Genomic DNA, 23782 nt, shown 5'->3' on the forward strand with positions numbered 1-23782 from the left:
TTACTCCAGAGTCAGGGAGACTGCAATCTGGAGCTTCCTGCCGGCAGCACAGACGTTGGTGGTAGAATGTCACAGGCACCGCTTACAAGAGTAACCTTGCACAACTGTGCAAATAGGCAAAAACCTTTCAGTACTGCGACATCTGTCTCTGTCTTCTCATTTGAGGATTCCTATCACCATAATGGCTTGCATTTCAATATGAATTCTGCAGGGTAATACTAAGAGGACAGAAAGGAAGTGTATGATGATTGCCTTTGGGGTTGTATCTTTCTTCACCCAGCGATCTTATCTTTCCTCTGTGTGCCCTGGGATTCTAGTGGTGTAAAGTTGTGGCTAGTTAGGCAGTGAGGAAAGCACAGATCTGGACCCTTAGTAGCACCTTTGGGAAAGGTACTAGGCTCATGTTCCAAAAAATAAGGGAACCCACAACAACTCCTATACTCAGCTTCCACAAACCATAAGTGAACCTACTAGGCAAAGAGACTAGTTACCCCTTGTTTCAGTATCGTTTCATAACAAAGTCACTCCAAATGTAGTGACGTAAGTCTGGGGTGACCAGGTTCCACTGGAGAGTTCCCCTTTGGGGTCTCCCATCAAGCTGCAGTCAGCTGGTGGCCAGGGCTGACATCGTGAGAAGGTCGACTGGGCCAGACATCCAGGGGAGCTCTTCACTCACTTGCCTGACCTTCAGTGACCCTCCAAATGGCCTCGCTCTACAGAAGAATAGCCTGGACTTCTTACATGGAGGCTCCACCCACTAAATCCAGGAAGCAGATACCGCCGGGCCTCTGAGAGTCAGGTTCACTCCCATCTTATTCCATTATTCAAAACGATAATGAGGCAACTCAGATTTAAGGACGCAGAGGCCTAGCCTCCTCTTCACCAGGGCAAAGTGGCACCACATATAAGATGAAAGGCATCAAAGGCAGCCATCTTCACAGGTGAACTACCACCACAGACAGGAAGCAAAAATGCTTTGGTCCAGAAGGAACACTCTCTGCTGGGTTGGCTCCGAGAGGGCCCCTCCCTGCTGCTCTTGGGTGGCCCAGTGGTTGAAACAGCAAAGTAAAATCTGAGCAAATATAATTATGCAAAATATTTGGCGAAAAAAAATTAATAAACCCACACCACCTTTGGACTTCAATAGATCAAACTGATGAAAATTAAATAAATAAATAATACAGAAGCTTTGATCAAATAAAAAATGGTTAGGGGATAATTTGCTAGTGGTACCCTTCAAATAGGGAAATCACATTATTTTTTCTTAATTTGTAAGACTGACTATAACTTGGGACACACAAAAAAACTGGAAAAGAGAAAGTATAATTTTATAGGTCACATTTCTCCATCATTCCACCAGAAAAACAAAACAAAATACTATAAGTTAGAAATAAAAAATTAAACTCTTCTTCAAAAAAAAAAAACATTTAGAAGCTTTAAAACACTCCCACAAATTTCTTTTGGGTCTAAAAGGAAATATAACTGCAATTTACTAATTCTAAAAAATATTATAGATAATTGGAACACCAATAAAAACTTTTGAGGCTTGAAAAAATTATACCCTTGGTTCTTCCATTATTAAACAAGAAAAAAAAATGAAAACAAGTGAGATGTCAGTTAAAACTTAAAAGGAAGCTGGGCATGGTGGCACATGCTTTTTTTTCCAGCATTTGGGAGGCTGAGACCGGAGGATCACGGTTCGCAGACAGCCTCATTTACTTAATAAGGCCCTCCATAACTTAGTGAGACCCTGTTTCAAAATAAAGAATAAAAAACAGGGCAGGGGGTATAATTCAGAGGTCGAATGCCCCTGGCTTCCATCCCCAGACCCACACACACACCAAAAAAAAAAAACTTAAAAGGACATATGAGACAAACTGATAAAAGGCAGAAGCAAGAAATTTATGAATAGGAACAAATTAACGAGAACAAAGAAAAATCAATAGAACTGAAAAATAATTTTTATAGACATCTTTGGAAATACCAATATCATTGATGAATCTTTGAAAACCAAATCAAAAAATAAAACACATAAATATGTATAATATTAGCAGTGACAAAAGGAGCATTACCACAAATAATACTTGTTTACCTATAAGAATTTTCTGTGTACAAAATGCAAATCTACACAAATGCTTTATAAGAAAGAATACATGATGGGAATGGATTCAAGAAAAGGTACAAAACTTGAATAGGTTGGTACCTTTGACAAATTTAGAAGACATCAAAAATTGCAGTCCTGAAAAACAGCATGTCCAGACATTTTGAGAAAATTCTCTCAGGCTTATGATGAAGAAGTCATTATTATGGTATTTTAGAAACATAGAACATATTAAAAAATGAAAATCATCCAAATTTGTTTTGTGAAGTTTACACAGCACACCACAAAAGGCAAATTGCTAGTCTTACCTATGAAACTGGGTACAAAAATCCTATATGAAAGATTAACAATTAATTTCAGAACTGTTCAGTGTACTTCAAAATTGCACAGATAATTCTTATTAGAATCATTTATAAATTTGATCACAGTAGTAGGTAAAATAGAGAAGAACATTATCTTGATTGATATCAGAAAGATATCTGATAAATATTTTTAAACTGCCAACTTTCTGAATAAAAAATTATTTTCTTAACATGAATAAAAGCATGATCATCTCATTTCATATCAAAAAGTTGAGATTTAAATTTTTTAAACTTTTTCAAAGTAGGAGTTGAAAGATTTTCTTAACACAAGTAAGAATATCTAACTTTCTATGAATTACTGAAGGTATTCCCATTAAAAACTAGAATAAGGTTAGGCCATCTGAAATTGGTTCTGTTAATAGCAAAATTTCAGACTTTCTAACCTATGAAATAAGAGAAGAAAAAGTAATGAGATAAATAAGAGAAATTAAAAGACTAAATTATATGAAATAGAAAAAAACAAAGTATTCAGATACAAAAACAAATATACTAAGACTAGAATACTAAGGTAAAGAAAAGTTACCATGGCAACAGTAAAAATAAGTCTAGAAATAAAAATTTTAAATCAGGCTTACCAAGCCAATAAATCTACAGAAAAAAATAATGAATTGTGAACTTACTGACATTTTCATTTGAGGTAAAGAATTTAAATCACAACGTTTAACTTCAAATATCTTTTTTTTTTTCTGAAATTTTCACCAGGGTTTCTCTCCTCTCCCTAAGCATCTATCCCTCTTTTTTCTCTTTCTCTTCTTTCTTCTGTTTTTATCTAAAAACAAAATGAAATAAAAACATTTCAATTCTTTTCTCTAATTTGCAATGTAATCTGCAAGTTTGTGTACCCTTAATTTACTTATCAAAACTTATGTTTTCTCTAAACAAGGTTTTTCTTATTAATTTAATATACCCTTCTTAGAACAGTTGGAGTTGTATAACATAAAACAAGATTTTTAAGTGTTTATAAAAATGCGTGGGGTTTGGAAAAACCCATCCATTGCTTTTTTCAAAACCATTCCTGACTGTCTTTTTGCGTGGTCTTCTTCCTGTGTAGCCTTTTCTTCTCCAGTACTTTTGTACTACAGTAATTTCAAACCCCTGTCCTAATTTTCAGCTGTCTTCATGCCACAAACCCACAAGCAGATCTGCATAACTGGACTTCTAGACTTCAATGCCCCTCAAGCACCTTAAACTCAACATATTTGAAACAAATCACTACTTTTATTTTCTCTAAAGACTTTACATGCATATAATCACAATCATCACAAACACATCTGGAGCCATTATTAAATCCTACTGCTTCCTGATAATTAACAAAGGATTGCTGAGGGAATCTGTCACTTCTAAATCTATAGTTGTCGCGGGACGTGGTGGCGCACGCTTGTAATTCCAGCATTTGGGAGGCTGAGACTGGAGGATCGCGGTTTGCAGACAGCCTCAGTGAGGCCCTCCGCAACTCAGTGAGACCCTGCTTCAATATAAAGAATTAAAAACAGGGCAGGGGGTGTAGCTCGGAGGTCAAATGCCCCTGAGTTCCATTCTCAGACCCGCAAAAAATAAACATATACAGATATAGATATATAGTTGTCATTCCAACTCCATTAGCCTTCCTTGAATCCCTCTTTTTCTCTCTCCTAGACTATAGAAGCTGCCAGGTGACTAATGTCTTTTTGCCTGTGAACTGTTCCTTCTTTGACCCCTCCTCTTCCACTTGTGCCATAAAAGTCTTCAGAACTATAAATCTAACTTTCCCTTCTCTGCTTCTAGGGTCAACGTGCTCCTAGAGTGCAGTGTCCTTCACAGTCTGGCTCCAGGTGGCCAGCCTTATCCATTCCCATCCACCTTTCTCAATGAGTTATCAAATTTGCTGCTTTATATTTCGTACCTGTGGAAGTGTTGTCATCTTTGCCTTGAAAGACCTTCTCCAATCTATTTTTTCTTAAACTGGAAAACCTCTTTTCTTCCATCTAGACCCAAACCAAAGAATCCTTCTCTGTGAAGACTTCTTTGGTCCCCATCCTCTTCTCTTCTGCTCGGCTTTAATTCCCTCCCCGTCTCGTGTTTTATAGAATGTTCTTCACCCACCATTAAAGCCTATATTGGGCTGTGTTGTAATTATTTACTTACACCTTGGTCTCTCCGTGAGAGTGGACGTTCCCAAGTCAAGATTATACCATCTTTTAATTTGGTTCTTCCATTTTTAGCACAATCCTAGAGCAAGGTTCATGGATGCCTATTGTTAAATTCAATGGTTTTTATTTTCTGATATTTGAAGACAAATAGACTTCAGAGAGAGTTCTTGGGGTGATTTTCTATGTCACAAGATTCCTTTACTGGGCTTTATTCTGGCTCCTCCGAGCCTTCATCTAGGCAAGATCTGATCCTTGGGCCTTGTCTGAGGCTCACCCAGTCCCATTTTAACAAAAGTTCTGCTAAGGAAAGAATCCTCCTCCCCTGGATATCTCTTTACTGATTTTTTATCCACCAGTTTCTTCACTCTGCTCTATTTTTTGTATTTTTGGGTTATCTCTTCCTCCCATTGCAATATTCTTGACACTTATTGCAGTAATCCTGAATAAAATTTTATAATTTTAACAAGTATTAAAATAATTTTTCTTTAACATATGCCACATTGTTATGGTTGGAACAGCACTGAGCTCTCTTTTCCTCAATTCAAATAGATAAATTGAATCGGAAACTTAAAACTAATAGCTCGGTTGCAGCTTCAATGAATCTTTCTTACAAAGTCAGTGAGAAATAGAAAGGGAAGAGAAGAAGAGCAGCATGCCTGAAAGTCATAATGGAGAGCCTGAAAATGGAACTCTGCCCTCCTCTCCGACCCTGGACCTTAAGTATAGTTTTCTTATTGGTATGTTCATATCAGTGTTATAAAGGCAACGGGCTAGTACCTTATTTCTTAGCAAGTAGTGCTTCCTTGTCTCCAGGCAGTGCACTTACTAAGTGCAGCAGTCAATGATCTACCTTGTTTCTACCTCTAGTACATTGGGCTGCATTGGTTGCCCATCAATGATGGGTGCTTTCAAGTAACACATGGAGTTTACATTTCACATACCAAGGCTGGGTCTCAAAGAATAGGAGGAAAATGAAGCCAAATTACAGCCAGTCTAGCTGTGTAATCTCTAAGAGCAAGGCATAAGGCCTTTGCTTATCACCAGGCACTGATGCTGTGGTCTTAAAGCTTTTCATTGTCTCTGTGTATTTCTAAGGAAAAGGCTTCAATTGCCTTTACATTCTTACTATGGGTAAATCATCAGGGCAAAGGGCTGGGAGGGGGGGAGTTCTGGGATGTAACAGGCCGAGCTGCCACCTCTCCCTGCCTGAGCACCTGCTCAGCATCCAGACTCTGTCTGCCTTTTACATTTTTGTTGGGAGTTAATACCTGAGCAGTTTTTCAATACTGGCACAAGACTGTTCCTTATGTGTATGTTCCCTCTACATATAAATGAAGATCTTTGAGAGGTGAGTTGATTCCTCCAGACTTTTTTTTTACTTCATATCTTAAATTAATGAAATATGTTCATTCAACCTACATGAATAATTGGTTAGTTTTTCCTCCGAGAACAATTTACTCAGATGTCAGGATTTGGCTGCCCCTGGTCAGGAGACCAGATGACATTTTGAAGGTCGCATTAGTACATTTGTATCCACACATAAATACATTAGGGACTAGTCTCATAATGAACATAAGAATATGCATATCTAACTTATTAGTCAGTGTTCTCCAGAAAAACCAAATTGTTAATCATGGTTCTTCAGAATCAAAATAGCTTAGCCAGAGAGGCACGTAAGGGAATTATTGTGGGAACTGGCTTCAGTAGAAGCTGAGAAGACCGGAGACCTGCGATCCATGTGCTGGAGAATCAGGAACGCTGGTGACATATACAATCTAAGAGCATAACCAGCCGCTTGAGGCCAAAGGCTTGAGAACTGGGCCAGGTGGGCGATGGGGGAGCTTGGTGTACAGAGCTGAGAAGTGCACGGTAGTAGGTGAAAAGGTGGAGAGGGGTGATGGGGCCAGATCTTTGCCAGGAAGACTTTGGGGCTTGGGAGGACTGTTTGTTATGTTAGTAAGGTTGGACCACCTGAGAGTTTGGAGCAATGAGTGGGATACCTCACTCATATTTTTAGAGAAATACTCAGGTTATTGTGAAAACAAGAGAATGTACAGAGACAAAGGCATAAGCAGAAAGAGTCATTAGGAAGTTTACTGCGATAATTCAAGGGGGGGGGGGAATGACAGCATGTTTGATCAGAGTGGTAGCAGAAGGAATAGCAAGAGAAGGGCTGGGTAGTAGGTATGTTTTGAAGGTAGTTTTGCAGGATTTGCAGGTGAATTCAAGGTTGAGTGGAGAGAAAGAGGAAACAAGGATGACCCCAAGGTGAGGTGGAACAACCTGAAGGACAGGCTTGCCACGAGAGGGGTAGTAGTAAGAATAGCAAACGTTTTGCTCTTAATTACCTTACCATCTAAGCCAGGCGTGATGGTGTCCTAGTACCTGGGAGGCTGAGATAGGAGGATTGCAGGTTCAAAACCAGCCTCAGCAATTTAAAGGGACTCTCGGCAACCTAATGAGAACCCGTTTCAAAATTCATAAAAATAAAATAAAATGGTCTGAGGATGTAGCTTGGAGGTAGGATGCCTGGGAGTTAATCCCCAATACCACTATGTGTGCATTTAAGATCTGTTACTAGCACAGTCTCCTAGAAAAGGAGCCTGCTGCATTTTGTTGTTGTTCTTCTTGCTAATACAGCAACAGAGTTAGAACTGCAGATGTGCCTGTGCATTTTTGTGGTGTGCTTAGATAGCTAGATACTCAGATTAGTTTTTAATAAAAATCAGGCTGGACTTTGTGTATATGTGGAGGGGGTGGGGACTGGGGATTGAGCCAAGGGGTTTTCTAACACTGAATTATAGCCCCAGCTTTTCTTTTCTCTTTTTTTTTTCTTTCTTTCTTTTTTTTTTTAAAAAAAAACAGGGTCCTGCTAAGTTAGCCAGGCTGGTCTCAAACTTGTAATCCTCCTGTCTCAGCCTCCCAAGTACTGGGATTACAAGCCTGCGCCACTGCACCCAACTGGACCCTATTTTTAAAACCACAAGAAACTAGGTACAGTGGCAAACACCTATAATCCCAGCTACTCAGGAGGCTGAGGCAGGATAATCACAAGTTTGAGGTCAGCCTTGCCAACTTAGTGAGACTCTATCTCAAAAATATAATAAAAGGACTGGGGTGTAGCTCAGTGGTAGAAGTGCGCCATTGGGTTTATTCCCCAGTGCCATGTACACGTACACACACACACACACACACACACACACACACACACACACACACGGCTGAAGGTGTAGCTGGGAGGGGGAACCCTTACCTCACATGCATAAGACCTTAAGTTTAATCACCAGTCAAAAAAGAAAGTCGGGAGAGAGGGAGACAACCACAAATCTTTTCTTGCATGTCCTATTTACAGATGAGAAAACTTAACAATATAAGTCTGCCTTCCCCAATTTAATCTATAAATTACATTATCATTATTAATAATTATACTGAAAAAATGAATGGTTAAGACTAGTGCAGATAATCTTGAATAGGAAGAATAAAGGTATTCTTATAACACCAATATTAAAATAATGGAAAGAAAAAATAATGGAAATGAAAGAATTTAATAAGTAGAACTCTGCTGCTATAGATATAGACGGGCACATTGGAAACATAAACAGCCATCCCCAAAACAAGGGCGAGATTAATGAGAAGTTACCATATTACAGGGTGGCAGTAAGTCGGTTGGAAGATGCTAGGAAGAATTGGCACAACTAGCTAGTCATTTAGAAAAAGAGTAAATAAATTCGAATTTTCATTTCTCACCTTATACCAAAATGCATTCCAGAAGATAATAGTTAACATTTACTGATTACTGTGTGTGTGTGTGTGTGTGTGTGTGTGTGTGTGTGTGACTGAGGACTGAACCCAGAGGCATTCTACCTCCAAGCTAAACCCCCAGCCCAATGTTATTTCTTATTTGGAAACAGTCTCACTAAGTTTCATAGAGCCTCACTAAGTTGTCAAGGCTGTCTTCGAACCTTCGATCCTCCTGTCTCAGCCTCCCACTGATTACTTTTATATGTCAAGTACTGTAAAAATATTCATAATTTCAATTAACCGTCACAATAATCTTCTGTGAGAGAACCAAAAATTGAACCCGAGGGCATTCTACCTCTTATTTTGAAAGAGGGTTTTGCGAAGTTGCTGAGGCTGGGCTGTTCTTGAACATGAGATCTTCCTGTCTCAGCCTCCCAAATACAGGATTACAGGCATGAGCCACCAAGCTCAGTTGAAAGAACCAATTTTATTCCCATTTTAGAGTAAATTTATGGAAAATAAATCAGAGAGGTTAATTAATTTTCCAAGATAACATGGATTTTGGATCCTGGTAGTTTGGCCCTGGAGTCCACATTCTATAAACATTAACTGTGAAAGTATAAAATAAGTAGAAAATAATTAAAAATAGACTCTGTGGATTGATATAAATGGCCACCCACATAAAAATACTTAATTTCTATTTATCAAAAAATTCTATGAAGGAAATTAAAAGGCATATCACAAGCCAAATTAAAAATAGCTTACATAACCAGGGTTTCATTATTATTCTATAAAGAGCTTTTAAATTTTATAGGGAAAGACCAAAACCTCAGTAGAAAAATGAGCAAGACGTATGAACAGGCAAGTCACTAAAGGTGAAGTACAGCCGGGCGTGGTGGCGCATGCTTGTAATCCCAGCGCTTGGGAGGCTGAGACAGGAGGATCACACAGGTTTGAAGCCAGCCTCAGCTACTGAGTGAGGCTCTCAGCAACTTAGTGAGACCCTGTTTCCAAATAAAATAAAAAATAGATCTGGGAGTGTAGCCCGGTGGTGGAAGGCCCCTGGCTTCCATCCCTAGTACCACCAAAGAAAAAAAATTATTTAAAAAAGGCAAAGTACAAAGGACTAATGGGCATGCGCATGAAACCATTTCATCTCACAAGTAATAAAGCTGCAAACATGGAAATAATGATACAATTCCTTCCGACGCTTAGATTGGCAAACTTTCTTTTAAAGCTCTAATGGAAACTGTAGGGAAATAGAAACTCTCCATAAAACCACATTGGGACTACAAATTAATATCACTTTTTCTAAAATGAAATTTGACAGTATAATCAAAAGCTATTAGAATGTTTAGTCTGTAGACAAGACTTGACCTGGCAATTCAACCTTAAACAAGCTGTCCCCAAACACACAGCTATCATAGCTTTGTTTATAATCGAGACAGATTAGATTTTTAACACCTAACAATTAAGAGTTTAATAAGTGCATTTGATGCTTTCATGTGATAGAAGATTATGCAGCATTGAAAATGGCAGGGGAAAAATACTCATATTATTTTTAAAGCTCTATCCAGGAGGATCCCATTTTGATAAATATATGTTCCTGTGTTTGTATGTGAATGTATATTCTGAAAAAGATGAGCATAAAATGGTGATCCTTTTTGTTTTTACGCAGACGTGTGTGTGTGTGTGTGTGTGTGCGCGCGCGTGCGCGCATGCGCGTGTGTGTGTGTGTGTGTGTGTGTGTGCGCGTGCGCGCATGCGCGCGTGTGTGTGTGTGTGTGTGTGTGTGTGTGTGTGCGCGCGCGCGCATGCGTGTGTGTGTGTGTTGGTGGTAGAGATGGTAGGGATCAACCCCAGGGCCTCGCGCATGCTCGGCAAGCTCTCTACCACTGAGTCATACTCCCAAACCACAAAATGCTAATTCTGAGTGCTGTTTCTTAAAAATAATTTTCCCTTCCTCTTCCTCCTTCCTTTGTGTATGTTCCAATTTTTTAAAAAATATAGAATTTTGTAATCAGATGAAAGGGGGGACTTTATTGTTAAACAAGTCGTGTCTCGGTAGTAATTCTTGACAAATCTTCTGTTTATACGTGGCCCACTAAAGTCATGCCACTTTTATTTCTCCCCTCTCCTTCGTTTTTCCAGTTTCTTCGTGTTTCCAAATATTTCCTTCTCGCTTTCATCTTACCCTTAGCTTTGGCATGCAAAGACATTATTATAGAGAGCGTGCCAGCGTGTGTGTCAGCAGAATGAATCAAATAACCAAAAGCACTGCCCTTGGACCATGTTCCGTGGACGGCACCTAAAAGGCCGCTATGACCGGAGATCTATGGACAGGACTGAGGTGGAGCAGGACCCTGGCACCGCCGCGCGGCATGCGTGGCTCCATCCTCGAGGTGGGAGGAGGAAGCAAGGCTGGTGGCTGTGACATTTTGTCGCCATCACAGAATTGGGCCTCTGACATGAATGCTGTCACCAGAAAAGCCAGAGGGTGGTGGCTTCCTTCCAAATGATGGGCCAGTGTGGAAGTGCAGGGTTCAAAGCAAGAACAGGACCTGGGATAGTGGAGAGAAATGCAAGGGTGTGGGGCCGGCTCCTGTGAGGCAGTGCCAGGTTATCCTAGGGACGATGGGAGGCATTGATGGGCTGGACAGTAATTTTGACTGTGTGTGTGTGTGTGTGTGTGTGTGTGTGTGTGTGTGTGTGTGTACATGCGCACACATCTTATACTGAAATATTAATGTAAACATGAAAAGCTGAGGCAGGAAGACCAGCTTTCATGGTGGCCCCATTATAGAAGATGAGCAACAGTGAATGTAAAGGGCAGAGGTGGGTATAAAAGATCTTTTACACTTGATCTTAGCCAGAAGGCCGAGAAGCAATATAAAAGATCTTTCAGAGGTAAAATCAGAACTTGCTCTGCTTCTCCCCTAAGTAAGGCAGAAGATGTGTCCTGCCCCCACCCTGGGCAGTGCCCACTTATGCTCCCTCTATTCTAACTCTGCCTGCCTGTGGCTCAGTGGTCATTCTGCATTCCCAGGAGAGAGGCTCTTTGTGGCCTAGTTCAGGTGTCCAGCTCTGGTCCAATCAACAACGGCCAAGATCAGGGTCGCAGATCACAGAGAGGGTTGCTAGGGTTCATCTGCTGGTGGGATCATTTTACTGCTGGCTGTTTCCACCTCTAGACTCTATCTTTCATGTCGGCAAGGGCTGCAACACTCTCTCGTCATGTCTGTAGTAACTTGTAAGGTGTCCAGGACATAGTTGGCACTCAGAAACCCTTTGTCAGCAGAATGCATACACAATGAATTGACAAATGCAGAGCATCATATGGGGGCAAGAAGGCACTACCAAGTCACCCGAGCCAGCCCTCCTGCCCTCCATTGTTCCTGTGTCTGATTCCTCACTAGAAAACCATCTTTAGCAGACTACATCAGTTGCCTTCAATAAGACAACCAGCTTTTGTGGTCTAGCCTGAGAATCGCCCCCCTGCCATTTGCAAGGGTGATTTAAATTAGGAACTATGCTCCTAATTCCAAACAATAGACATTTAAACAAACTTTGGAAACCTAATCCATTTGTAACTTGAGAGATACCTACAGCCCTCCAAAGGAGACAATCAATGGGAAAAGTAGGCCAGAGAAGAAAAGGTATTCGTCAGAGGAAACTTGGCATATATGTTATACTTATTTCCATCTGATTATTTTAGTATTCTTCCTGTGAAATCCAATTTCCTTAAATGACCTCTGTTCATAGGAAACTATTTGGTTTAATCTGTGGGAGCCGTGGCATATTTTTAACCATCTCTGAAGGCCGGCCTCTCTCCACTGAGCGTGCCTGATATCCAAACAGATGTTTCATGACACTCAGCACACATGAGCTCACCACTGGCAAGTCCTCTGCACACAATCAGCCCGCAGCTCTTCTTGCATCTTCCTCGTCACCCCACAAACCCACATTCAGAACTCACAGGCAGGCTGGAATCCTCACCATGGTAACCCAAGAGTCCAGATGAGGCCTCCAATTCTGAATCTTCAACCTATGAATACTTCAGAAGCCTAATCAACAGCTAGAAAATATGCCATACGCAGTCAGCCAAACTAAGGAACATAAAAAGATGTGCAAACCGGCTGCCCCCAAACAACTCAGATGAGTGGATCCAAGTACAGGATTCTAAAGCCACTGGCTTCTGGTGGGATCATAACATATTAGGGCTGAAAGCTAGTAAAACAACTTTGTTTTGCAGATGAAGGTAAGGCCTGCAGAGAGAAAGTCACTTGTCCCAGGCTTCACAGTGAGCACTTGAACTGGCAGAAGGACAGGCAGAAGTGTGCCTCTGGACCTGACCCTCTGGCAGCCACAATCTCATCCCCCCCACCCCCAGCCTCCTGTCTCTACTCCCTGGACCATCGGGGCCTGCAGCCCAAACCTGGGAAAAGCTAGAACCTGCTCGACAAGATCTTTCATCCCAAGTATTCCATAATATTTTCAGAGAGGGTCGCCTCTAATTTAGGCACAGGGCTTTATGAAGGGACAATTTCCTTTGTGTGTGTGTGTGTTGGGGGAAGGAGTACTGGGGATTGAACCCAGAGGCATTCTACCTCTGAGCTATACCCCTAGCCCTATTTTTTTTAAAACAGGGATTCACTAAGTTCCAGAGGGCCTCACTAAGTTGCTGAGGATGGCTACAAACCTGCAATCCTCCTATCTCAGCCTTCCAAGTACTGGGGACAATTTCCTTTGACATATCAATAAAAAGTATCCCCAAAAGTACTTTGAAAGGTAACATGTTAACGCTGGATATATGGAGACCAAGAGGAGCACCAAGGATCCTTGACACCCCTCCCCAAGAGCCTAGAGATGTCCAAAGAGGCCAGGAGGAGGTCACTTACAGATCCTTAAACTCAGACATGTTAACAGACTCCTTGAACTTCCAAGAACCTAAACTTGCAGGAAAATCTGAGCTTTTTAAAAAATCCTACTCAACCTCAGAGACCTACATCGGAGAGTGTCATTGTCAAGTGCCGGTGTAAATTTAAACCTAGAGGTCTTTATAGCAGCGCTAGATTCAGGAGGAGAGACCCTGATGCTGCCTCAGAGATGCTCACCAATCGGCTGGGAGCACTGTTGGTACTGTGAGGCATTCAGAAAAAAAAGTCACAGCGCCACGTTACGTTCATTCATTGCGCAAGCGTGCCTGGAGGGTTGAGAATGGGCCACACTGGAAATCCTATAGGAAAGGGGCAAGAAATTAATGGAAAGGTGTAAGCAAAGACCGGATCACAAAAGGTCAAGTATGCCTTTGGAAATTTTTACACTTTACTTTAAAGATGATAGGAAGCCATAGATGAATTTTTAGCCAGAGAGTGAGTTAATCAGACAGACTTAGGTGCTGGGAAAATCTCTGGACAGCTGAGTGAAGAGCTGATAGACCATGACCAAAGCTACACTGTGTGATACTACCCTACAAATCCTTCAAGAAATTATTTGCATTTGTCATTAACGTCCAGGATATTACAGTAAGAAAAGGACATGTTAGTTCCTGAGACCCGCAGAGCTGGATCTCCATTCTACTTCTAACTCCATTCTACTTCTAACTGGCTGTGTCACCTAGGGCAAGTTATTTAAATGGGTCTAAGTCCTGTTTCTATGTAAGGAAAGTTGTTTAAAAAGGTCTGTTTCCTTTCTGGAAAAAAGGGGCCCTGTTTCCTTTCTGATACTTAGTCGATAGAGTTTTGATAATAAATAAAAGAGATGATGTGTCTGGACATTTCTAATAATCCTCCCAACTTATTAAGAAATATTGTTTCATTTCCTTTTCCATTTCTTTCTTTCTTTTTCTTCTCAGAGTTTTACCAGAGTATTTTGTTGCTCATGTGTGAAAATGTTTGGCGTTCGTGCTTTGTAAATGAGAAGGGCAAGGTGAGCTGAGGTCAGAGCCAAATCTTGGATCGACAGCAAACCACCCAAACACAATACTGTAGAGAACGAATCTGGGCTACAAAGATCAGTGTTATAAAGATCAGTGTTATGGAGCGAGAGCTCCGACATCCTAGCAACCTTTTAACCAAACACTGGTGCAGATTTGCTGGCACAGACGACACTGGGAACATCTGGCCTTTCTATTATCCTCTCGCAAGCAAAATGATGGCGTGTAAACTGATCTTTAGGCCAATTATATGGTCTAAGTGTTACAGTGTTTGTGTTGGCGCCTCTGGCACCAGGTCTTAAGAACTTAAGTCGTAGCCACACCCCTCTTATGAAGACCGTGTGTCTTACTGTAAATTGCCCCAGAAGTGTGTTTATGCTGAGTCTACACCTTTTTTCAGAAAGATGAATACCCGTAAACGCATCATCATTCAACCCAGCACTGCAAAGCACTGTGGAAGGTCCTATAAGAAGTGACAGGAGCCACTAGCAACCAGAGAGAGAAGAGGGGCACAAGAAGCAGGTTCTGTGGGCTGTTTCAGCCACGTCCCATGTTGGAATTTTTTTTTTCCTCTTTACTAGTTGTATTTATAGAAACCAGGTGTGGAATATAGTCGCTGCAGTCTGCAGTTCACTCAGAAAGTGCTAAGCTAGGAGTCAGAACACCTGATACTCCCGATAGCTGGCTGTCTGTCACAGACAAGGTCATTATTGTGTCTGAGCATCTGTTTCTCTGCCTACAGAGACAGCATGAGACCTGACTATATTCACCAAACACACAAGCACTGTTCCAGATTAAGAGATGCCTTAGAATGCCCGCAGGTGGCAGGTGGTAGGGGCCCCTCCACATTTCACACTGTGGGTGTCCCATCAAGGGAGCCTGGCAAGGCTGTGAGCTCTGCCCCTCCCTCCCTCCCTCCCCTCTGGCTATTCATGGGAGCTCTGGGATCTACACTCAGCCCAGTGCTGTAGAGGAGATCTGTGGGTACGCTTCTGGGATTTTGCTGACAGTGAAAAGGGAGACATTTTGCCTCTCCTATCCTGCAGCCCCCAAGACCCTCCTTCATTCCACCTTCAGCTGACAGGTAGGAGAGACCATTGTTTACTCTGTGGACCCTTTCAGCTCTTCTTTGAAAAGATTTGGGGATCCTAATATGGGTTCTGAACCAGAGTATTGATAGAAGAAGCCCAGAAACTCCTGATCCTAGATATAGACAAAGTAGCCTTTATTAAAAATAATAGAGTCAGCCAGGCGTGGTGGTGTATGCTTGTAATCCTGGCATTCGGGAGGCTGAGACTGGAGGATTGCGATTTGCGGACAGCCTCAGCTACTTAGTGAGGTCCTCCGTAACTCAGTGAGACCCTGTTTCAAAATAAAGAATAAAAAATAGGGCAGGGGGTGTATCTCAGAGATCAAATGCCTCTGGGTTCCATTCCCAAACCAGCAAAAAAACTAAATTAAATAAATAAAAATAATAGAGTCAGCCGGGTGTGGTGGCACATGCCAGTACTTGGGAGGCTGAGACAGGAGGACCTTTGTGACTTAATGAGACCCTGTTTCAAAATAAAAAATAAAATAGGGCTGAGGATGGATCTCAGAGATAGAAAGCCCCTAGGTTCAATCCCCAGTAACACACACACACACACACACACACACACACACACACACACACACACAAATAGTAGAGGCATAATTGCATGGAAGAAGAAAATGGACTTCTGGACCAATTAACCTCCTCACCTGCCCCAGCCCAGTGGTGACAGAGACCTGACCCCAGGCACCAGCCCTTGTTTCCCCAGGTGCAGAATTTCCTTCCATCTGTAAGGGAAATTAATCTCTTGAGCCTCTTGGTGTGAGTTAGATGTCTAGGGACAGAGGGCAGAAGACGTAGTACAGTAAATCTCGACTCTTGAGTTGTCATTACAGGAATTTCTCGCAGATGGTAACCATCAGCCCATAACGTCGTGAAGGAAAAAGCTTCAGCCAGTACCAAAAATAAACTGTAACCACGGTTTAGATTTGTAAAGCTATAAAAGAAGGCCGTTTTGACAGTCGAGAATTTGTAACTCCTGGGTTATAAAGTCGATGTAAAGCTGGGCGTGGTGGCGCATGCTTGTAACCCCAGCATTTGGGAGGCTGAGACAGGAGGATCAAGGTTCTAGGAGAGCCTCAGTTATTTAGTGAGGCCCTCTGCAACTCAGGGAGACCCTGTTTCAAAATAAAGAATTAAAAATTGGGCTGGGGGTATAGTTCGGAGGTAGAATGCCCCTGGGTTCCATTCCTAGTACTGCAAAATAAATAAGTAAATGAATAAAGAAATAAAGTCATTGTAAAACCTGGAAGCTTGGACCTGAACTGGGATCCTGGGCAGGCAAGGCCGTGAGACGACAGCAGCTTATTTCTGCAGTTAGCAGATCTCCAACTGGAGCCCAGCAAGGTTAGGTCCTGGTCTAATCTCATGAAATGCAAACTCAGAGCAACCGGGGTACTGGCATCCACACACGGCCTTGTGAGTCCCATCCCAGTTGCAGTCTGGTGGAGCCTAACCCTTGCTCTCCAAAGTTCTCTCTGGCTAAGGTGGTGTCTTGCAAAGGGATTTTCAATTAACTGTTAACATTGTCCAAGCCGCGACTTCTACAAAGTGGCTTTGAATAACTCCATTTTGACCCAGAGCCTCCCTACCACTCAGCACAGCCCAGAAGGCTCTGGGCTGGGAGCATAGATGCCCCCGTGATGTAGATGATCATCAGAGAAGAACCCAAGGACACAAGGGTTGAGAGGAGGCCAGAGCCATCGGGGGAAAGCTGTGCAGGACCAGGGCTTTGCGGGTGACCTTCAGGATGAGTGAGGAGGTGCCAGGCACCCCATCCCCTCCCTCAAGTCATGTGTCCCTGCTGTGACTCCTCCTGAGCCAAGTCTCCAATAACAGCCACCTTCTCCCTAGTCCTAAAGTTAATTGTTCCTTAAGTCCCAAAGCCTTGCCCTGTACAGTCCCCTTGGGGCTCTTCCACAAGAGGCCTACGAGGAAACCTCTGGCCCCTCTGGACATCACAGGATGAGCATCCAGTCCTGAGGGCCAGGCTGGGGCAGTCCCACCCCCAGCCCCAGGTCCCTGACGACCTCCATCCTGCTAATGGGGTTAAAAGGAGCAGAAGAAATGGAAGGGCAGCCTCAGAGAGGTGGGACCTAGGTGGCTTCTGTGGGGAAGGACTCTGCAGGCATCTGGGACAGGCAATAGAGACAAAATAAGATGCCCCTCGGGCCTAGGAAATGTCCAGGACCCATGGGGTGGCCATACCCTGCCCCTGTGGGGTTGAGGGGTCTGATGGGAAAAGAGAAGAGAGTTAGCACACCAGAGGGAAAGTGTGGAGAGTGGGAGACCCCTCCCATGCAGCATGGGTGTTGGGGTGAAGGCTCTGGGAGCCTGGTCAGAAACATCACAGGGAGACAGGGCTATGTATGGCTGGCTTCAGACCGGGGACTTTGAAGAGGCTCCCTTATGGGGTTACTGGGGCCTCTCAGCACTGTCCATTTGTCCCTAAAAAGTAGAAGAAAAGGCTTAGCAATCAAACGTCCCCGGGTTGAGTTTCTTAGGAGCCTCACGGTCGCCACCCCAGACCAAGTGCAGGAAGAACTGCGACTGAACTCTGGGGAGGGCAGGGCTTGGAGGGGGGCTGTATGGATCTGTATCTTTTTCACATCAGTAGGGAGAACCACCTCCTTAATTCGCTGCCCTGCACCAGCAGGTGAGGGGGGTGCAAAAGGGACACTGAGGAGAAAAATGCATTAGGGCCCGTGAAGAGCACCCCAACCCGTGACAGCTCAGATCACACACGAACCCTGCACCCTAGAACTGTGATTGATACAGGAGGACTTAGAGGTGTTGCCCTTTTCCTGCCTCCAAGAGTGTAATGAAATTGAGTTAAAATAAGGTACTTTTGTTTCTAAAATTTGGGGACAGCCAGCCATGTTGGCGCACACTTGTAATCCTAGTACTTGGGAGGCTGGGACAGAATCACAGGTTCACAGCCAGCCTCAGCAACTTCGTGAAGCCATCTACAACTTGGTGAGACCCTGTTTCAAAATAAAATAAAATAGGGCTGGAGGTGTAGCTCGGAGGAAGAATGTCCAAGGGCTCCGTCCCCAGTGCCACAACAAATAAATAAAATAAAATTTGAGGACCCCTCCTCAAAGGCCAACGTGGTATAGCAGGAAGAATGGAGGTTCTGGAGTCTATTATGGGTTGTGCAAACCTCGAAAAAGGGACCTAACTATCCCGAGCCTTGAGTTCCTCGTCTGTGAAATGGGACACTTGGCCCTAACACCTGGCGAGATTGCTGAGATGAAATGTGATGACCTCTGCACGCAGCTTGACCCTGAGCCCCTTCTCCTTCCTCCCCCACCATGAGAGACCAGAGACTCCAGGGAAAAGAATGAATTTTACCAAATCACGTTTTCTTCTCTGATTCTCTTTTAGGGGCGCTGTATCAACTTCACCCGAGTCAAGAACAATCAGCCAGCCAAGTACCCCCTCAACAACGCCTACCACCCCACCTCCCCACCCCCGGCCCCCATCTACACGCCCCCACCGCCCGCACCCCACTGCCCTCCCCCACCCCTCAGTGCCCCCACCCCTCCCATCCCATCCCCCCCTTCCACTCTCCCCCCTCCCCCCCAGGCGCCCCCTCCCAACAGGGCGCCACCCCCCTCCCGGCCCCCCCCAAGGCCTTCCGTCTAGAACCCAGAGTTCATGCTCTGGGCTATCTAAGAAACTTCGGGGAGGAGGCTCCTCTGTGCCGTTAGAACAGGTTCTTTCCAGCTAGAGATGAGTGGCGATTAAGCCCACAACGCTCACAGCTTTTAAAAATTGGTTGGCATGCTGATACACGGACAATTGTGATCAGCGGAAAGAAGCCGAAATTTTGAATTGCCTGAAAACAAAGATGAGGCCACCACAGCCACATTTATAGCCGGCCGCCCATCACCTCTAGAAGGTTCCAGAGACAGTGAAACTGCCGAGATGCTCGCAACAGGATTAGGTCTCACAGAGACCAGTAAGAAAAACCATTTTTCTGAGAGTGAAACGCAGAGTCGGGTAAAGTGACATTGCTGGTTTCTGCACGCCACCCTCCCTCCTCCACTCCACCTCCATGACTTGACCCCGGGCCCTTGGCCTAGGACCCAAGGAATCCTCGCCTCCGTGCACCACTCAGGAAGGTGGACACCATTGCCTACAACTTTGGGAAAGCTTGGAGTGCCCCGGGTGGCGAGAAGCTAACGTCAGACAGGTATTCTGAAAGGATGTTCTCCTGGGATTTGCAGGTGTGTCAAAATGTATTCCTTATGTTCCTTTCAAATTCTCCCAGTTTCCATGAGAGGAAGGGAGCAGGTGTTGACTGATGGGAAAGGTATGTCGCCATGTTGATGTGTAAGTGAAACCAGTCCTGTGCACTGATGGGGAGAGATCAATGGACGCATCAGACAGTTTCTAACACCCGGAGGTGAAGAGGAGATAGAGGTGGGGGCCTTGGCCAGACACCACCCCCTAAATCAGCAGACAGTGGCGTTGTCCAACAGCAACCTGTTAATGATTCGTGTTAGAAGTCAAGGTTTGGCTTCAGTTTAACTCACTAGAGATAGGAAGAAGTGATTGACCCTGTTTTCCAGAGACAAATATGAGTTGACCTTCCCAAAATAGCTTCATTAGGACCTACCACACAGTATCACTGATTTTTTTTCCTTCTTTCTTTCTTGATAAATAGATTTCTAGGTAGAGCTGAGAGACAATGATCCTGACATAATAAGGAAACTATCCCCAAGCCCTTTGATTAACCTCAAAAAAGACACGTTACAGATGCAAATACATCTCTCCTTGGCTTTTCTCATGAATATACTCACGAAGAGTATCAGGTGTTAATTAAGGAGAAATATACCAGGTGTACAATGTAGAGAGGGTCTGCATGAAATTCCTAACATGCCTGAGATCTATCTGTCTAGTCAGTAGGCCCTGTAATCACTGGCTAAAATTGGGGCTTTATCAACCAACGATAAATTAGGTCATTTAAAAGACCTCCTGTACCAGCCTGCTCAAAACCATCTCTCCCTCTAGCTTTCGATGGGTCCTAAAATTCCCGTTCCACACCCCTCAGGTTCTCAAATCTTTTCTGCAACAAATCAGAATACAAAATAAATTTTAGTGCTTTGGACTGTGGTTTCCAAAGATCCCCCAAGAACCCTCATTTTCTCACCTTGCCTAGAACAGAGCGGTGGCACGCACCAATTTTTATGTCTGTGGCAGACATTGCTAATCAATCACAGCACGATTTCCTCATTCAACACAATGATTTCTTCACAGTTCTTGTCAAATCACAACTCTAAAGACATGCCACTCACTCATCAGTCAGAATTGACAGAGATGGACCCTATTTGCCATCCCTAGCCTTACAAAAGAAAAACAAACAAGGTCTGGGTGGAGCTATGGGGAAGCGCACCATAAAAGATATAGTCGAGGGAAAACAGACTGAGGAAAATGACTTACTCGAAGACCACGGGGGCTGAATCTGCAGGGCCAACACCAAAGAGACACTTCTCCAAGCGAACCTCAGGCCCTCCCCTTCTCCTGTGGCCGCCACTTCCAGAGGATCTCCCAGCCTTCCCACAGAGCTCAAATCAGAGATGGTGTTCAGGACTTAGGAGAGCAGCCTCCCTTCCCCTAACCCAACCCTACCGCATCATCTGTTTTTAGAACACAGGGCTTCTTCTTTAGTATAGTCCCTCATGAAGCAAGGGCTAGGATGTTTCAGCCACCTGCAGTGACATTCCCGAGCCCCAGAAAAACCATTCCTTAGGAGAATGGGCACCCCGGGCTCACCGCATAGAGACCTTGAGCCTATGGCAACCGTTTTGACTGCTGGCAGTACAAGACGGTCCACCCAAACCACTGCCGTGTGACTCTCACGGCCTGCAGAACGTTCATGCCAAGACGCTGCCATTGCTAGGCAGGAAGATGGCGGCCTCAGGTGAGAAGGAGACGTTCCACCAGATGCCCTGTGCAGTTTCCAAGAGGTCGCTGTGGCTAAGTGCTTTGACAAAAGAGGGAACTGCAAAGATATGATGATTTTGAAAAGGATTAGCAGGGTTTGTCCTTAAAACGGATCCATCATGTCATCCCTGGCCATTCAGAACTACAGTTAGGAAAGAGAAATTTCTATACACTGTATGATCAGGACATACTTTCACAGTGGGCTATTGCAGGCAGGAACATTCTTTAACTGGTTTACAAAAATCTATCCGTTCCATGTCATTTCCTGTAAAAGACAGGAGGCATGTGATTGAGATCAGGAAACTGCACAAAATTACTTTTTTCAACCCCCGTGTTATTGTCCTTTTGAAGTCTCTTTTTTTTATAAATGCCAAATTTTGTTGTATATATTCGTATTCCATGTGTTAGATGGAAGCATTTCCTATCCAGTGTGAATAAAAAGAACAGTTGTAGTAAATTATTATAAAGCCAATGATATTTCATGGCAGATTTTTCTACCAAGCTGTGCTTGTTGTTTTTTCCCCCATGACTGTATTGCTTTTATAAATGTACAAATAGTTACTGAAGTGACGAAACCCTGGTTTGCATGGCATTAATAACAACCTTGCTAAGTAACGTTGTCCCCTCTGCTGACCTGGACCAGCTCACCAACAGTTTCTTGCCTGGCACCTGGTACACACTTCAGTGAGACACAAGGTCTTTCTTTTGCCAAGACTGGGAACAGAGCTGGTGCATAAACTAATTAATAGTCTTAGATATCTGGCCATAGGCAACGACACCACAGATGTCATTGAAATGGGCAGAGATAATCTTGAATTAGCATATATACACTAAATCATAAGCAGTATAGCAGATGGGGAAAGGGTCATCAAAGAAAAAGAAAAGTAATAACAATGATGAGAATATAACCATCCATATCAGCCCATGCCAATTCAATAAAAAAAATTAATGCTGTGTAAAATGGGTTGAATTCATTTGCAAACCATATAAAAATGTATGCAGCACAAAGCCTGTTAATGCACACCAGGTGGAATGGAGTGTTCTAGTCAAGCGCCTTTTCTAGTTATCTGAGCTCTGCTATATTATCATACTTGGATAACCCATTTAAAAGAATAAGAATATGAGTTTTTAAATACACTTAACATTAAACTCTTTTCTCTTTCTTTTTCTGTGATAATTCAGTTATGGATCTTCAGTGTCATTGTTATGAAAAAATCAGTTATCACTGTACCATGCTGTAGGAGACTGGGCTGAACCTGTACAATGACAAACCTGGAAGTTGCTTTAAAAAAAAAAAACCAATAAATTCCTAAAAGCAACTCTCTTACTGGTTCTTTGTGTGTTATAAAACTAAAGTGCAGACTGTTCGGTGCGTAACATCCAGATCATAATAAAGTGACTGTCATTTTGTACATTTAAACTATATTTCTCTTATTATTTTATACCCTCCACTACACTGCTTGCTGTCTTGGTTATTTGGGGGAGGGGAGCAAAACTGCGCATCCCCTTTACGTGCGTGCATGTGTGTTACTGAGAATTGAACGCAGGGGCATGTATGTGGAAACAGGGTCTCACTAACTTGCTGAAGCTGGCCTCAAACTTGCCATTCTCCTGTTTCCACCTCCCAAGTACAGGGATTACAGGCGTGCACTACCACGCCTGGCTCTCTTTTACTCTTTAAGCATTTCACGGTGTACTTATAAAATAATAGCAGGAGTTAACAAAATTTTGTGGTTCACTAGAGAGCTCCCAACAAAAGTTAAAAGTTGTTCAATTAATTGTGCACATTCAGTTACTTCATCAGTCATCTCTAGTTAGGAGTTTCTTATAAACATTAAGATGGATGGAACTCGTAAAAGACATTTTCCCTTGTGTAATAAAGTGGTTTACATTCTTGCAAAAGATTTAAAAAGTGCATGAAATGTTATTGGTGAGCGCTAAGAGTACAGAAACCATTTTGCTTTCTTCTGATGGAAAAGTTATAAGGTGAGAGGCCTGTCAACCATCCATGACCAGCCTCTTCCAAAAACCTGCACCCCAAGAGTAGCCATACAAACCCATTCAGACCCTACCTTCAGGGTGTTTTTTTGTTTGTTTTTTGTTTGTTTGTTTGTTTTTTTAGTATAACCACTTTGACATTTTCTTCCCTGTGAATGCCACCTCAACTTTTATGGACTCAGCATTCAGACCTTTGTGTTTAGTTTTGCTGTGTCTGTGTGTGTGTGTGTGTGTGTGTGTGTGTGTGTGTGTGTGTGTGTATGTGTGTATTTTAACAGGAATGGAACCCAGGGGTATTCTCTCCCTGAGCTACACCCCCATCTGTATTTTTTATTAAGGTTATTTATTTATTTATTGTAATCATACATCACTTTGGAATACAAGACTTGAGAGGATATACAAGCATATATCATCCAATAAGCCCTCATCCAATCTCCATCCCATTCCCTCCCCTTCCCTCGATCCCATGCTTAA

General features: G+C 43.1%; 1 protein-coding gene across 1 annotated transcript in view; it reads left to right on the forward strand.

The window, feature by feature from the left end:
- ANTXR1 (ANTXR cell adhesion molecule 1) overlaps window positions 1–19006 on the forward strand; it is a gene marked incomplete at both ends in the record, with an annotated part of 238604 nt that extends 219598 nt beyond the window's left edge. The window contains one exon of the mRNA XM_080711616.1: window positions 18746–19006. Within this exon, the coding sequence (XP_080567742.1) occupies window positions 18746–19006 (261 nt within the window). The remainder of the gene's footprint in view (window positions 1–18745) is intronic.
- Window positions 19007–23782: the final 4776 nt, after the last annotated feature.

Source organism: Muscardinus avellanarius (genome assembly GCF_963383645.1).
Source record: "Muscardinus avellanarius genome assembly, chromosome: 15".
Taxonomy (NCBI): Eukaryota; Metazoa; Chordata; class Mammalia; order Rodentia; family Gliridae; genus Muscardinus; species Muscardinus avellanarius.